At 35.7% G+C, this 15,953-nt stretch overlaps 1 protein-coding gene across 1 annotated transcript in view; it reads left to right on the top strand.

Annotated features, from left to right (window-relative positions):
• PIGK (phosphatidylinositol glycan anchor biosynthesis class K) overlaps positions 1-15,332 on the top strand; it is a 131,456-nt gene extending 116,124 nt beyond the window's left edge. The window contains exon 11 of the mRNA XM_007978242.3: positions 11,795-15,332. Coding sequence (XP_007976433.3) covers positions 11,795-11,911 — 117 coding nt within the window. The 3' untranslated portion in view covers positions 11,912-15,332. The remainder of the gene's footprint in view (positions 1-11,794) is intronic.
• Positions 15,333-15,953: the final 621 nt, after the last annotated feature.

Genomic DNA, 15,953 nt, shown 5'->3' on the forward strand with positions numbered 1-15,953 from the left:
CTCCCTCCTCTTTTATCCTGCAAATTCTAACCACCTAAACCTCCCTGAATTCTAATTTGTGTCTCTTCCACTCAGCAAGACTGCCAGGCTGTGTTTGGATCTCTTTCCTTGTGCTGTAGTTTGGAAACTGCCTACAGGCAATGAGCATGGGGCAATTAAAGGACTCATTTGTTTCCTTTTTCTCAGGGATCAGAAAACTGGTACAAATTGTCCGATGTCTGAAAACCATTGTTCATTACCTTTTGTCTGACGTTCTAATTGTTCAAGATGGGCAGATAATTCCTTAGCATTTAATCCGTCATAGGTGGAAGCATAACTCTGATTACCCCTAAACAGACACTGACAGACACGGTTGATAAATGAAGCTTTATTATTTATTTGAGGGGACTATGGGTTATTTTTCTTGGTTAAGAACTAAAAAATATATTCATTTACTTTGAATTTCAAATTATTTTACATTTTTTGAGTAGAAAAGAAAATCTTTATTGTCCCATAAATTACTTACCAATTATAAAGAGTAAAAATAGTAATTTTATTGTATTATAACTTGAAGGATGCCACCATAGCCAACATCACCAATAATGGAACAAACTGATCATAATGTGACACAATTAGGACTCAGTATTACTTACAAAATATTTCTGATAAACAAACAAAATGCATGACCTGAATCTAATTATGAGAAAACATCAGAAAGATCCAAATTGAAGGGCATTTACACAAACAACTGGACTTTACTTTGGTTTCTTGCTTCCTTCCCTCTTTCACCCTCAATGTTGAATCCTAGGATGAGAGTTACTTTCTTCAAAGTAAATTAAAGGTAGAATGTCATTGCCATCTGACCCTTATTTTATATACTAAAGAAGACTAGGATGGTATAAAACAAACAAACAAAAAAGTTTCTTTGTATAAGAAAGAGCTCTTGGACATTTGAATGTAAAAGCTATATTGTCATTGCTCTTGTTCTCCCTATTCTGCCTCCCTCTACCACACTGAAGAACATTTGTGATACTATTGGGCTCACCTAAATAATCCAGTATAATATCACTATTTTAAGGTCAGTGGACTTGCAAATTTAATTTCATCCATAATCTTCAGTTTGAAAGCATGCCACTCACAATATTGGAGGATGTTGCCTCTAGAAATATAATAGAATCCAAAAAATTAGGAGTGGTTACTAGGAAACTAAGCCTGGATGCCCCTTCAGTGGATGCCTCTCCTGTGGAGATCCTTGGATTTCATTAATTGCACAATGAAGTAATACATTGAAATGAGATCCACTGAATGGAATACCACAACAGGTCTTGCTGCCAACTTTGAATGTTTTCACCAACTGTAGTTACTTTGCCCAACTGGAAAGTCTTTTAACCTCCTCCATTGGAATTCTATTTTTTACATGATTTTAAAAGAATTTTTTTTTTGTGCTTGAGATGGATTCTCACTCTGTCGCCAGGCTGGAGTGCAGTGGCACCATCTCAGCTCACTGCAGCCTCCGCCTCCTGGGTTCAAGTGATTCTCCTGACTCACCCTCCCGAGTAGCTGGGACTACAGGTGTACGCCACCATGCCCAGCTAATTTTTGTATTTTTAGTAGAGATGGGGTTTACCATGTTGACTGGGATGGTCTCGATCTCTTGACCTCGTGATTCACCCGCCTCGGCGTCCCAAAGTGCTGGGATTGCAGGTGTGAGCCACCGCACCTGGCCAAAAGAATATTTTTTAACTTATGACTTCTCACTATGGAATCCTAAAGTAGATTATACAAGTGATCACTACAATTCTTAATTTTTCCTTAAATCCTAAAACCAAGAACATTAATGAATTGGCATTAAATAGATGATGTTTGTATTTGAATATTTTATATTTCTTCTCTTCAAGAGGAAAATAATACACAACTAAGACAAATTGGCCTGTTGTATCCAGAGCTTGTGAGGGCCTGATCAGGTTCAAAAATAGGTATCACTCACAGATCAAAATGTTGTAGACTCACACCCATATATTAACATTTAATTTAATCCATCATTAATCCGTCATGTGAGATAATAAACCAAATATCACCAGTGCCCTGAAAAGAAGAAATTAATTCTTACTGGGGTATGAGAATAGACTTAATCTGAAATTAAGTGAAATTTGAGGTAGGTCTTAGAGAATATTAAATAGGTATGGAAGACTAGGAAGAATTCAGCTATTTTTCTTTACTTCTATTTTTTTAAAACATAAAGTTAATGTCATAACTGTGTTATTCCACCCAAGGAACTCTGCCAACAATGCAAGTAGATTTCTTGAATACTTTTTTAGTATCAGATGTAATAAATAGTTTCATGTCTTGTTCGTGTATTGTTTATTCATCCAGGTTTGGCAGATTTGTTTGTGAATTAGTTTTATTGGTGTTTAACAAACTTAGTGACTTAAAACCATTATTATCTCGCACTTTCCATGAGTGGAGTCCAGGCATAGCTTAGCTAGTTCCTCTGCTCAGGGTCTCACAAAATTTTAATCAAGGTGTCAACCAGGACTGTCATCTTATTTGAGGCTGAGGGTTCTCTTCCAAGCCTACTAATTAAAAGAATTCAGTTCTTTGTGCTTGTAGGACTGAGGGTGTCAGTCAGTTGTAAAGGCTGTCAGCCATTCCATGTCTGTACTGCACTGTACAACCTGGCCGCTTGATTCAGGGAGGCCAACAGGAAAGCATCTTGGCTACTTCGAATATATCTGTCTTTCCAACTTCAGTCTCTGATACCTAGACCTCCTTTTAAAGGGCTCATCTGATTATTTCAGTGCCTTATTTCCCACCTCTCTCCTTATGCTCTGGATAATCTCCTTTTTTATTAACTGAGAATCAACTGATTAGGGACCTTAATTATATCCTCAGAATCCCTCATATGCCATATAATTCAGCCTAATCATAGGAGTGATAGTCCATCATATTCACAGGTGTTGTCCAGACTCAAAGGACGGGTATTATATAGGGCATGTATCCCAGGTTGAGGGTATCTTAGAAGCTGTCTTACATTCTGCCTACCAGTTTGACTTATACTATTAATATAATTTGAAAAATACAAATTGTATTTTATATAAAGGATATAGACTGGAAATATTAATAAACTACTACCACTAATTAAATAGTTGAACACAGCTATTTTCTGAAATAATTATAACTATAACCTTAGTAGATTGTTTTATACTTTCTTTCCTTAAAATACAATTTAACTGAACTGATATGCTCATTATACTTTAAGAATCTCATTGAAACCTTGGAAATTTTCCATTTGCTTCCCAATAAGTGTGTACAGTTTTCAAAATCCTAAGTTTTTTTTTTTTTTTTAACATAATTTTAATACTTAGATCTGTGCTCTCTTAACTATTTTCAAAGTTATGTGGTAATGTTCTCCTAGCAACATGGAGGGGGAAACAAAATACTATTTGCAATTGGAAGTACAGTGTTGCTTAGCTACCTCTCTTTTAAATTTGAAATATTAGGCGTTTCAATAAGAGGGTAGCCCTTAAGCTTTTAAGTGTTTGCTTATAACATATTGCCGTGTTTTATGTACGCTTTTTACCTTTGTATTGTAACTTATTGTGAAAGTTTAAAAAAAGAGGAGTGCATTTAATGGCAGTCACTAGAATAACTACATAAAATCAGTCATTTTTTTAAGAAGCTCTAATGGACACAAATGAAATTACAAGATATACTTTAATATGAACTTACCTCAAATGCAACTATACTGCCAAATGCAATAATTATACCAATTTTGTCACTTGATTTTAAGTAAAATCATTGTAAAATGTCTAAAAGGTTACATATAGTTGTTTTAAAAATAGCAGTGTTGTCATATGGCAACAATATCATTAAACACATACTGAAAAGGCACTTTATTACATTATGTTGCTGTTATGCTATTCAGGTTACTTTTTCATAAAGTTGGATATCAGTAATAAACAGTGTTGCTGCAGTGCTTCTCCTAATTTGGAAAAGAGTATATGAAGATTCTTCTAGGTGGATTCCTTCAATACAAATTTTTGCTGCATAATCCGATTTCTCCCCAAAATAACTAAAGTAAGACATACTCATTATAGAAAACATTTTCAAAAGCTTAGGTAAGTATAGAGAAGAGATTTAAAACCAACTGTACCCCTGCTTCCCCCAGGAAAACACTAAGACTTTAATATATTTCCCTTCTTTGCATATTGTTATAGAAAAACATTGTATTTCAGATTCAATTTGCATCATTTCCATTTTATTAATTTAGTATAAGCATCTCTAAATCATTAAAGTTACTTGAAAATATTTTTATTGATTAATATGTGGATGTACAATGTTTCCTGTATTATATGACTATAGATTCCTTCCTGTTTTTTGTTATGTAGCCATTGAGAAGAAAGCCTTTGTGCAAAACCTTTGTGAGCATTTCTGAATTCCTTAATATAGATCCTAGAAGTGTTACAGATCCTAGGAATTGGAATAAATGAATTTTAAAGACCTCTAAACATGTTAACGGGTTATTTTCCAGAAAAGTTGACTGTCCTTATTAACATTTACTAGTTTAATTGTAAGAAGAGGAGGAAATACTTAATATATTGTGTTTATGATGAAGAAAAATGATTTTTTTCAAGTGTTAGCCATTTGTAATTTTGTGAAAATATTTCCCTGTTCCATTTATTGATATACCCTTGTGTCTTACTGATTTGGGGGAGACCCTTATGTATTGGATTTATCCCCTTTTCTGTCATAGTTTCCATTTATGTGCCTATTAATTTGGTTTCTATATATTTTGAAATACAGATCTTTCAAAAAACTCTTCTAAAAATCCTTTACAACCAGGCGTGGTAGTTCACCTCGGTAATCCTAATACTTTTGGAGGCCAAGGTGGATGGAGGATTGCTTGAGCTCAGGAGTTTGAGACCAGCCAGGTCAACATGGCGAAACCCTGTCTCTGCCAAAAATACAAAAATTAGCCAGGCATGGTGGCACACACCTGTAGTTCCAGCTACTTGGGGGCGCTGAGGCTGGCGGATCACTTGAACTTGGGAGGTTGAGAAGTCTGCAGTGAGCTGAGATCATGCCACTGCACACCAGCCTGTGTGACAAAAACCCTGTCTCAAAAAAAAAAAAAAAAATTCCTCCACCTTCTCTTTATTTTCACTCATTGTTTTTAGGCTTATTAATACCTTTATCATACAGATGCTCCTACATTTTATCTTTTTTTTTCTTCTCTATTTTTATATTTAATTCTGAACCATGTAAAGTGTGTTTTTGTTTACAGTGTTGGGTTAGGAACAAAACTGATTTTGTTTCCAAATGCTAATCCATTGTTACAGTTACAGCGCCAGTAGGACTACTATTCCCTTTCCCACTGATTTGTGATAGCCCTTTTATAATATACTAAATCCTGGGATACTGGACTGATTGCCTAGTTTCTATTCTGCTTTATTCATCTTTCTACTTTTGCATCAGAATCACATTATTGTTTAGCGTTTTTTTTTTTTTTTTTTTTTTTTTTTTTTTAATATTTCTGACTGTTTACCCCTCTCTGTAGAGTAGTGTAGAGTGTTTACCTTACATCTCATGTTATGGGTATTCATGGTTATTTTGTTTTTTATTGTTATTGTGAATGAAATTTTTTTTTTATGTTCTGACTCATATTTGCTGACATACTTGAAAGATATTTTAAAAAATATTTATATGAAATCCGAACCCTTTATTCTCAATAATTGTAAGAATTGATTTTATGGAGCTTTTTGATATCTAATGATAATATCTATGAGTTCCCTTCCTGCATGTTATGCCTGGATTGGCTAGAAATTCCAGAGTAATGTTAACTAATAATGTTAACAGTGGGTGTTCTTATCACAGGAAAGTTAAAATCACGATTAAGGAAAAACTGTGGTCATCTTTCAGTTAAAACCCAAATCATAATTGAAAACAAATCATCCTTAATTTTCTAGATTACATTAACTGCCTTGCACATTTATCATGGAAAAAGGTACATAAAGATCTTGGGTAGTGTGCATTTCCCAGCACGGGGGTAATATGTGATTACCTCTAATTGGTAACTTTAAAAAGAAGAGGAACCAAACTTCAAATCTAGACTTCAGTTGGAAGAAGGCTAAAAGGAAGCTAGATGAGTTAGTTTCTAGATTCCCCTGCATCACCGTCTTTCCTTGAAAGCAATTCCTGGCATGGTGGCAGTTGGAGTTTCTTTCTTTCCAGGAAAACACATAAAGGAGAGCTAGAGGAGAGTAGCACTGCATCTCCACTAAACTGAGGGCTTGATTTGCTGCCTGTCATGCTGTTCTTATGCCATTGTTAGAAAAACCTAAAGCTACAAGTATGGAGATGGGAACTTTTTCTAATTTGTTATGGTGATAAAGGATCAGGGTTTTTCTTTTCTTCACGTTAATTGTCACCACTGTGGATGTATTTCATAACTTTTGATGTATTATGAACCACTCCAAACTTAGTAATTTAAAACATCAGTCATTATTTAGCTCACAATGCTGCGGGCTGGCAATTTAGTATGAGTTTAGTTGGGCAGTTCTGTTCTCAGGCTCCATCATGAGTCTGTGGTGTGGTCAACTCTGGATTAGTTAGATGATTTTGCCCTTATAGTTGGCCGGTTATTAGCTGGAAGGAAGCTCAGCTCTTCTGTAGCTGATGTTTCATCCTCTAGAAGCTTAGGCTTTTTTCCTGGTGGTGGAAGAGGTCTGAGAGAGAGCAGAAGCAAGCCAAGACTCTTGAGGCTAACTCGGAGTTGTGACACTGTTACTTGTTTTGCATTTTGTTGGCCAAAAGAAGTCATAAGACCTGCTGATTCAAAGGGTAGGGATACAGATTCTACCTCTTGATGACAACTTCTATAAAGTCACATTGCAGAGGGTATGAACACATCCAAGTATGAATAATTAGGGCCATGTTTGCTATCAATCTAACATACAATTGGATGAATGAAGGACTTGAAGATGTGCTTAGAATACCATGTTCCTTGTAAATGTGGATTTTAATTTTGCTGTTACAAAATTGTGTCATCCAGCTCCCTTCATTTCAGCTTGTTGTCTTTCTGTCGTGTATTCTTTTTCTCTTTATATTGTTCTTTCATTTTTGGTTGGTTGTGAATCTTTATTCAAATCTATGCCAGACAAAAATTGTCTAAAATTAATTTGTGGTTCATTATTAAATTTTTCTCAGAGAGATCTTCTCTGCATGCATCTTCAGGTTATAATTTATTTCTCATGTTTGGGAGTATTTTTCCTCATAGAGCCCACCTCGGTTTTTCCTTTTTATTTGGACACTGTTGGTATTTGCCAACAGAGTGTGTGGATGGTTTTCACTATCCACTTAGGTTTAAATGCCTTCTCAAATCTGTACCTGAGGAATAGGTTGTTATATGGTTCCAAGTGACCGGTTCTTAGACCAGTCTAAATGTGGCTTTGCTGAATTAAACTAGGATCATCTGCTACCAAGCCACTTAAGCTTGTTTTTGGGGGCACTTTAAAAAAGTTAAAGTATATGGAAAAAAACACATTTTTAAAACGTGTACTACTAACAGGGTTTTCCCTGCCTTTTCTGGTCTCTGCAGAGCTTTTCCTGTGATACTAAGCCTTCCAAGAAGCAGTGAACCATTGTCACTGCCCCTCTATCCTTTTGTCATACTGTTTGCTGGGAATTATATTTACATGGACATATAAAGAGGTGTGCCACTGGGAACTGGGAATGAGTTACACAACTCTGGCTGCCTCATAAAGCCATCTTTCTACTGCATAAGCACTGTGTCTGTTAAACAGCAGGTGGAAAAAGGGAGTGAGCTAAAGTCCCTTACTCAGCTGGCAGAAGTATTGTGTTTCACAGAGTAAAGCAAGCCTTTGCATGGTATCTACCAAACAGAAAACTGAGACTACCATTACTTTTTTCTAGTGCTGGTTTCTGAGACTTTCAGATAGTGAAACTGCTAGAGATTTCTCATCAGAGGTTAACTGAATTTTGGTAGGATGTGCTGTTGTCTTTTTCTGTGCCTTTGTATGGATTGTTGTGAGAAGGTGGGAGAGACTGGGGATTCTATTATAGAATAGAATAGGGGATTCTATTCAGATACCATCTTAAGCTGAGTCTAAAGTGCATTTAGTTCATAATGCATTTTCCATTTTTATTAATCAAAAAAAGGTATTGAATAAACATTAAAAAAACATAGCAACTGTAAAGAGCAGTTTTGAAAGGCCAAGATTTGCTGCTTTTGGTAGCTTGTGCAGTGTTACTATGTGAATAAGTTTACCATTCCATTATAATTTTGGAGAAATTACATATAATTCTTAGTCCTCCATTATTACTTTTAAAGTTTGCTGTTGGAGAAATAGCGCTTTGATTTTCTCTTTGTTCCTACCCTGTCCATCAGTGGTCTAGATATGAAACACATACCTGTCAAGGAGGTTGAAAGACCAGAATGAAGTGCCTCCAGAATTCTCCAAGCCAGCCTGTGGAATAATGGGTCAAAACAGCTGCCAGGGCTAGTTGTTGAATCTTTGGAAAAATGATAGTTACTTTCAAAGATGCTTTTTTTCCCATAGTTGTCTTATCTCTGGCAACTGTTTCTGGCTGCTAAGTTTAAGATTTAATAGTAAAATTACAACCTCAAGAAATCCATCTCACTGGAAAGTCACTGGAGTTATTACAGCTGCAGAATTAAAGCCAAAATTGACAAATGGGATCTAATTAAACTAAAGAGCTTCTGCACAGCAAAAGAAACTACCATCAGAGTGAACAGGCAACCTACAGAACGGGAGAAAATTTTTGCAATCTACTCATCTGACAAAGGGCTAATATCCAGAACCTACAAAGAACTCAAACAAATTTACAAGAAAAAAACAACCCCATCAAAAAGTGGGCAAGGGATATGAACAGACATTTCTCAAAAGAAGACATGCATACAGCCAACAGACACATGAAAAAATGCTTGTCATCACTGGCCATCAGAGAAATGCAAATCAAAACCACAATAAGATACCATCTCACACCAGTTAGAATGGCGATCATTAAAAAGTCAGGAAACAACAGGTGCTGGAGAGGATGTGGAGAAATAGGAACACTTTTACACTGTTGATGGGATTGTAAACTAGTTCAACCATTATAGAAAACAGTATGGCAATTCCTCAAGGTTCTAGAAGTACCATATGATGCAGCCATCCCATTACTGGGTATATACCCAAAGGATTATAAATCATGCTGCTATAAAGACACATGCACATCTATGTTCATTGTGGCACTATTCACAATAGCAAAGACTTGGAGTCAACCCAAATGTCCATCAGTGACAGATTGGATTAAGAAAATGTGGCACATATACACCATGGAATACTATGCAGCCATGAAAATGGATGAGTCTGTGTCCTTTGTAGGGACATGGATGCAGCTGGAAACCATCATTCTCAGCAAACTATCACAAGAACAGAAAACCAAACACCGCATGTTTTCACTCATAGGTGGGAACTGAACAATGAGATCACTTGGACTCGGGAAGGGGAACATTACACACCAGGGCCTCTTATGGGGAGGGTAGAGCGGGGAGGGATTGCATTGGCAGTTATACCTGATGTAAATGACGAGTTGATGGGTGCTGACGAGTTGATGGGTGCAGCACACCAACATGGCACAAGTATACATATGTAACAAACCTGCATGTTGTGCACATGTACCCTAGAACTTGAAGTATAATTAAGAAAAAAAAAAGATTTGCTATTAACTACTTGATTATTATTACTATAATCTCTAATGAATGTAGAGCTCAAATGATGTTCACCATTTTTTGAAAAACATGAGTTGGTTTAAATGCCTTCTTAACTCTTTTAGCACTGAAGTTCATTAATTGGATTTATGGAACAATTGTCTATAGCCTGTTCTCCTTAGTTAAGAGTTTACATTGGTGCCAGATTTTGACAATATGTATTTAACTTTTCTACAGTAGTAACCTAAGTGTGAGTGTTTTTAAATGCCATATAAATCAGGGACCCCTAGTTGTTAGGGAAAATCAGTATCTTATCTCTCAAACTAGGTCAGTGCTTTTAAACTGGGCTTTCAGGGAATATCTATAGATTGTATAAAAGTGTGCTTCCACTAATAATGAATAATGGTAATCTTTTCCTGGTATGTGGAAAAGTAGTTTTAGATCTTAAATGTTTTCAACCCTTTTGTGTGAATTACAAATTGTTTGACTAGTAGAAAGTAAATGGACAAAAACTGAGCAGTGATCTTGTTTAGTTCACTCACTTATTTTTTCATTGACACATGCTTGTGATATTTATAGAGCTTATCTTTAATATAGCTTTGCTTTTTATTAAATATTCTAGATTTTCTACTGACATTAAGATTTGTCACAGTATTGCACAGAAAGCACTGTAACTTCGAAGAGTTTTGCCATTAGAAATGGTTTGAGAACCCCCGAACTTACCATCTTGTAAGATACTAGAGGGCAAGGACCTTTTGCGATTGTCATCACACATGTTGAGTGGAATCCACTGCAGACTCTTAACTGGAAAATAACATGAGGAAAATTGGATTTAATATTTTGCGATAAATTTTGGGGGAGTTTTCTGGATGGACTGGTAGAGGTTGAGGGTAAGCATAGGAATGAAGATGGAAGGTAACCACTTTAAACATTGGTAGGTCAGTTTATATTAAGCATCTGATTAAAAGCTCTGAAAACTCTAGCATTATGATCCAAGTTAAAATATTGAGGTAGCTTTCTCTCCTTTTAGTTTGAAAAGTTAATTTTGAATTGGTGGACATGATACATGATGACTAAAGCCAATTTTAGCTTACCATTTCTCTCCCCGATGGTCTAAAATATAATTCTAATATCATAACTGTTGTTACAGTCTTGGCCAGTAATTCAGTAAGTAGAAAAGAGTCATTGTCACAAACTTCCAATTACAAGGCTGTAATGTAGCTGTTGAAATGACAACTAAATGAGGAAGACTTTTCTTGCTGGACAGAAAAGCATACGTGACAGTTGGGGGATGGGGAATAGAGAAGGAGGATAAAAAATGGACTTCGATGGACTTTGATCCTAGGGAGTATACAGGGAGATAAATGATAAAGATAAATGTGATAGTGAATAGGAGTAACAGTAGAAGGAGTTTTAGTTCAGGTACTATAGGAACTCAAAGAAAATAACATATCAGGTGGGAGAGTCTGGAGGAGGCATTTGACTTAGTGAGTTTTGAATAGGCACAATGAATAGGTTAAGGAGCATTCTACCTCAAGGGAAAAACATGACCCAAGGCACTGGCCGTCAAACAAGTGTGTGTTGAATATCTGATGGAGTTGGGTAGTGTTTGTTCTTCCACTGATTTACTCAGTATGATATGCGAATGCCTCTTGAATGGCAAGCACCGTGGCAGGTTGGTGCTGGAAATATAATAAGATGACCCTCATGGAACTACAGTCTAACAGAGATAGATAAAACTGACAAATTAATGAATACATAAATCCAAAGTGAGAAAGACTGTTAGGCTACTGAATAACTTGAGTGAGGATAGATGGTATGATTAGGTAATCAGGGAAGGACTCTTTGAAGAAACAAAATATAAGCTGAAACTGATCTTTCTTAGGAGCCAGTTTACCCAGTGGGATATTTACCCTGTGTGAAGTCTTTACCATTGTTGCTATCCCAATATACTTAATTTGACTAAACTAGTCCCCCTTCAAACACAGCCAGTGAAATTTCTCTTTTTCATCAATATTTGCTTTATTGATTGCTGAATTATTTACCTGTTATAAAATTTATCATGTTATTCTTGTTTTGCAGAAACCAAAGCTGAAAGACTGGCATCCTCCTGGGGGCTTTATTCTGGGATTATGGGCACTTATTATCATGGTTTTCTTCAAAACTTACGGAATTAAGCATATGAAGTTCATTTTTTAGATTTGATGATGAGTGAAGAAAGCATGGAAGACTGCAACCTTGGATAATAATTTATGTCATTATATATTTTTAGAAATGTATTTCTCGTGTGAATTGGAAATAAGTATAAGGAAACTAAATTTGAATCAACTATTAATTTTATAACTTAAAGAAAAATAATTGTTAATGCAATTGCGTGATGGCACTAAATATATTCCAGTTTTGTATTTTGTGTATTATAAAAGCAAATGGAACAAAGGGATCAGAATACATTGATTGTTTTTGAAAATAGTAATTTCCCCTTATCCCCTTTTCATTTGGAAAAGAAAAAATTGTGAAGACATTAAATTCTCACTAACAGAGGTAACTTCGGTTAATTATTTTCTGTATATCCTCCCAATCTTTCGACTTATGCACATATTTTTTTCCCAATATGGAGATCATATGGAATATACTATTTTGTAATATCTTTTTTCATCTTACAATATATTATCAACCTTTTCCCTCTCAAAAATACATTGTGAATAACTGCATAGTATCCACTGTATGAATATTTAACTCATTTCACAGTCTTCTATTGTTGACCACTGTGAACCAGTGGTTGACAGTCTTGACCACTTACATTGTACCAAACATTTTCCTTTGGTTTATTCTTTAATGTATTAATATTTTACTGCTGTTCACTCATGGAATCCTGCAACTTTAATTAAAAGCAAAGATGAAAAATTGGTTTTTTGATCTATGGCACTGACAGTCTCCAGGACCTTGTATGTTGTCAGTTTATTTGGGAAATTTTAGACCTTTGATAATTTCACTTATTGACTGCTCAAGAGAAACATACCCCATTATTTTTCATTTGTAAGCGTTCTGTGATCTTCTAGAATTGGTCACCTCCTCTTCATTTTCTGCCTTGAAAGAGAGAGCCAACAAGGACTTTATTTCATTCTGTTTAAGGTAAACCTTGCCCACTGTCTGTATCTATGCTTTCCCTGAGAAAAATCCCATAAAGTGGATGGACCTGTGAAGAAAATGTATGCTTATGGCCTAGCCTTCATGTCTGGCTGATGTATCCTATAAGGCAGTAAGGCCTTTTTCTGGTCTCTGATAAGATGCAAGAGCTCATATCCCCATCACTGACATTTTAGCTTGGAAATAATATTGAGACTGTGCTATGACCCGATATTGTTTTTTCTTTTCAAACTTTTGCATATGAGTAGAGGAAAAGCCTAAAAGTTCAGCATTTATGTCTGGGGGGATACCTTCAAGTGTCTTACCTGTTTTATGCAAGAACTTATGTGTCCATCTTTATTCAGTGCAAAGATCTGTTTTATAATTTTGTTTATGATTGTAGGTAACATTAAGAAGACAACTCTTCCTCCACAAGAAAACCTCCTAAAATATTCCTTAAGATTTGTTTTTCCTTTTGCACTTAAAATACTACCTTTTAATTGCATGCAAGATTATCATACTTTTCACAGGCAAAGGATTGACTGTTATCTCCCTAGTTAGAACAAATGATATTGAGGCTTTTTGCCAGTTCTGAATCTTTATTTTAATTGATCTTTTTATTGGTGTCTTATATAAATGAGGAAGGAAAATTTTGTCTGATTATGTGAAGAATCTTTCTGTAGGTGAAAAGAAGGGAAAATAAGCTTGCAATTGAATAGACTGATCACAGTAGCCCTGAGACACACACAGATTGACCATGTTACCCCTCCAGACACTCATCCAAGGTCATAGACACCATGGGGAGGCGGAGCTATTTAGGGTGGTAAAGGAACTATGATTGTTCTTGAGCCAAAGTAATTTAGTTTGAATATAATGAAACATACTCTGATGGATAAAGACTGCTAGAAAGTAATAGGATTCATCTTCAGAGGTTACAGAAGGTGCCCTTCTTAGTTAAAACCAAACTGGGAAAAGTAATACTGGATAAAATATTCAGGATAAATTTTGCCTCAGCAGAATTTCAAAGGGCAGTTATTCCTCTGTTTCATTGTTGAATCTTCAGAATATAGTTAAAGCCAAAAGCTTAAAATATGTTAAATGTGTCACTTATGACCATAATCTTTTTACATAGACCATACTCTGCCTTCATAATAACTAAATCCTCTGCATGTGGTAGATGAGTATATTTAGGAAATATTGTCACTGCAATTAAATGGCCTACACTTTAGACGGTAACATAAAAACAAATCTTTAAATATATTCTACTTGAGTCACAAAAGCTGAACAACAGAAAGGTGTTTTGGTTTTGCCTTTCTCACAGTGTTGTGGTGAGAATCAGATGAGATAATATTTTGACTAAACACTTTGGAAATTGTAAATATATGGTGGCATTGTTCTTGTGTCAGCTCAGGAGGATACCATAGGGGAAGTTAATGGTGACAGTGTCCCTGTTTCTGTTGCACTTATGTACCTTTCTAAGCTACTCAATGTGATTCTTGTTCTCTTTGCTGTTCTTTTTCTCCTTCCTCATGGTGTCCTTCAGAGAGAAAAGGAATGTAGATAAATGAATCCCAGCAGATGTGTCCTGACATTTCAGGGAGGGACAGGGTGTAATGATGCCATCCTGCAAAAGGCAGCCTGTGTGAGAAAAAGAAATCAAATGATGTGGATTTTAAAATTACGAAAGACATTCATTTGCAGTTTATGAAGGGAAAATGTAGTTTGGATACAAAGCTGATTAAATTGGATCAAGAAAAATTAGAATTAACTGCAAAAAATAATGCATGCATTTACGGTTTCGATTTTTATATATTCCCAGCTAGTTGAAAATGATGATTCCCACAGCAAGCATAACTCAGCTTGTTTCTGCTTACTGAGTATTTTCTACTATGGTATATGTTGATAACATTTCTTCCATTATGTATGTTGTATACCAGAGTTACAGTTACTGTGGGAATCATAATTTGAATTTTTGACTCCTGCGTTTCTGGAATCTTTACAACAAATGTTGCATTAACATATAACTTTTTTCAGTTCACTTTACCAAAATTAAGCCCATCTTTAGTAGATACTGTTTTAACATGTGAAAGAAATACGTTATAAACATACCATAAGGTATGGCTACAAAATAAGGAGATCAGTATCCATTTTTGCTTTATAGAATTGGCCTTATTGCTTCATTGTCACATCTCATACTCAAGGGCATTTACTACAAAGAAAGCGTTCTCCAGTATTGCTGTTCTGTTGCTGCCTGCCCTATTTACACATGTACCTGCTACTTAAATAGGAAAGCCTTTCAATTCATGGACAATACACCTTGGTGGTAACCAGGCTTTTATTTTATTTTATTTTTTTAGTGTAAAAAAATGTACTGTTTTTGAAATGTGCTGTGAAATATTAGGTTTGACTGTGTAGATCCTAGAATAAGGGGATTTATATAGATGAAGTTGTAACCAAGAAACTGGTTATTAAAAATTTACTCCAAACATGGAAAGGTGGCCGTGTCATTCTTGTGTCACCTGCACAGCTTGCAGTCTCCGAGGCTTTGGAGGACTCTGAGATTTGCCTGCTGAGGCATACCCAGTCATAGGGTCTGCCAGGTGGGAACCACATGATATGATCCACGTTTGGTTTCCTCGCTTTCGACTGTGGGAGTGCCAGCTGTGACTGTGCTAGAGTTTCAGAGACGGGCATGAGCGAAACTTTCTTAGGGGGTCATTTAATAAGGTCATAAATGTAAAGCAAATCACACAATGTCCAACATATACGAAAAGTCAATGTTTTGTTTTTTGCTGGACAGGACTATCTTGCTTTTAACTTCCACTCAGGCCCAGGGTCTGGTTACTCTTTAGAGAATATTAGCTTTGCTATTGCTAGACTGTCCTTTTCCCATCTGTTTTCAGCAGGCATCACTTTTGGGTAACAGTTTCTTTCTATACTGTCCAACGATTTTAATCCATAGACTCTCTTTGCCTCCCTTTTCTAGATGTTTTTCCTATTTTAGGTAGGTTGAGACTTTTCTCATCTTCCCTCGGCCTTAGTGTTCCATTGTCGTCTTCTTTCATATTCAGTCCACTCTGTTGGGAACACACCTTTAACATGACTTAAGGGACAG

The sequence above is a fragment of the Chlorocebus sabaeus genome, chromosome 20 (genome assembly GCF_047675955.1).
Source record: "Chlorocebus sabaeus isolate Y175 chromosome 20, mChlSab1.0.hap1, whole genome shotgun sequence".
Taxonomy (NCBI): domain Eukaryota; kingdom Metazoa; phylum Chordata; class Mammalia; order Primates; family Cercopithecidae; genus Chlorocebus; species Chlorocebus sabaeus.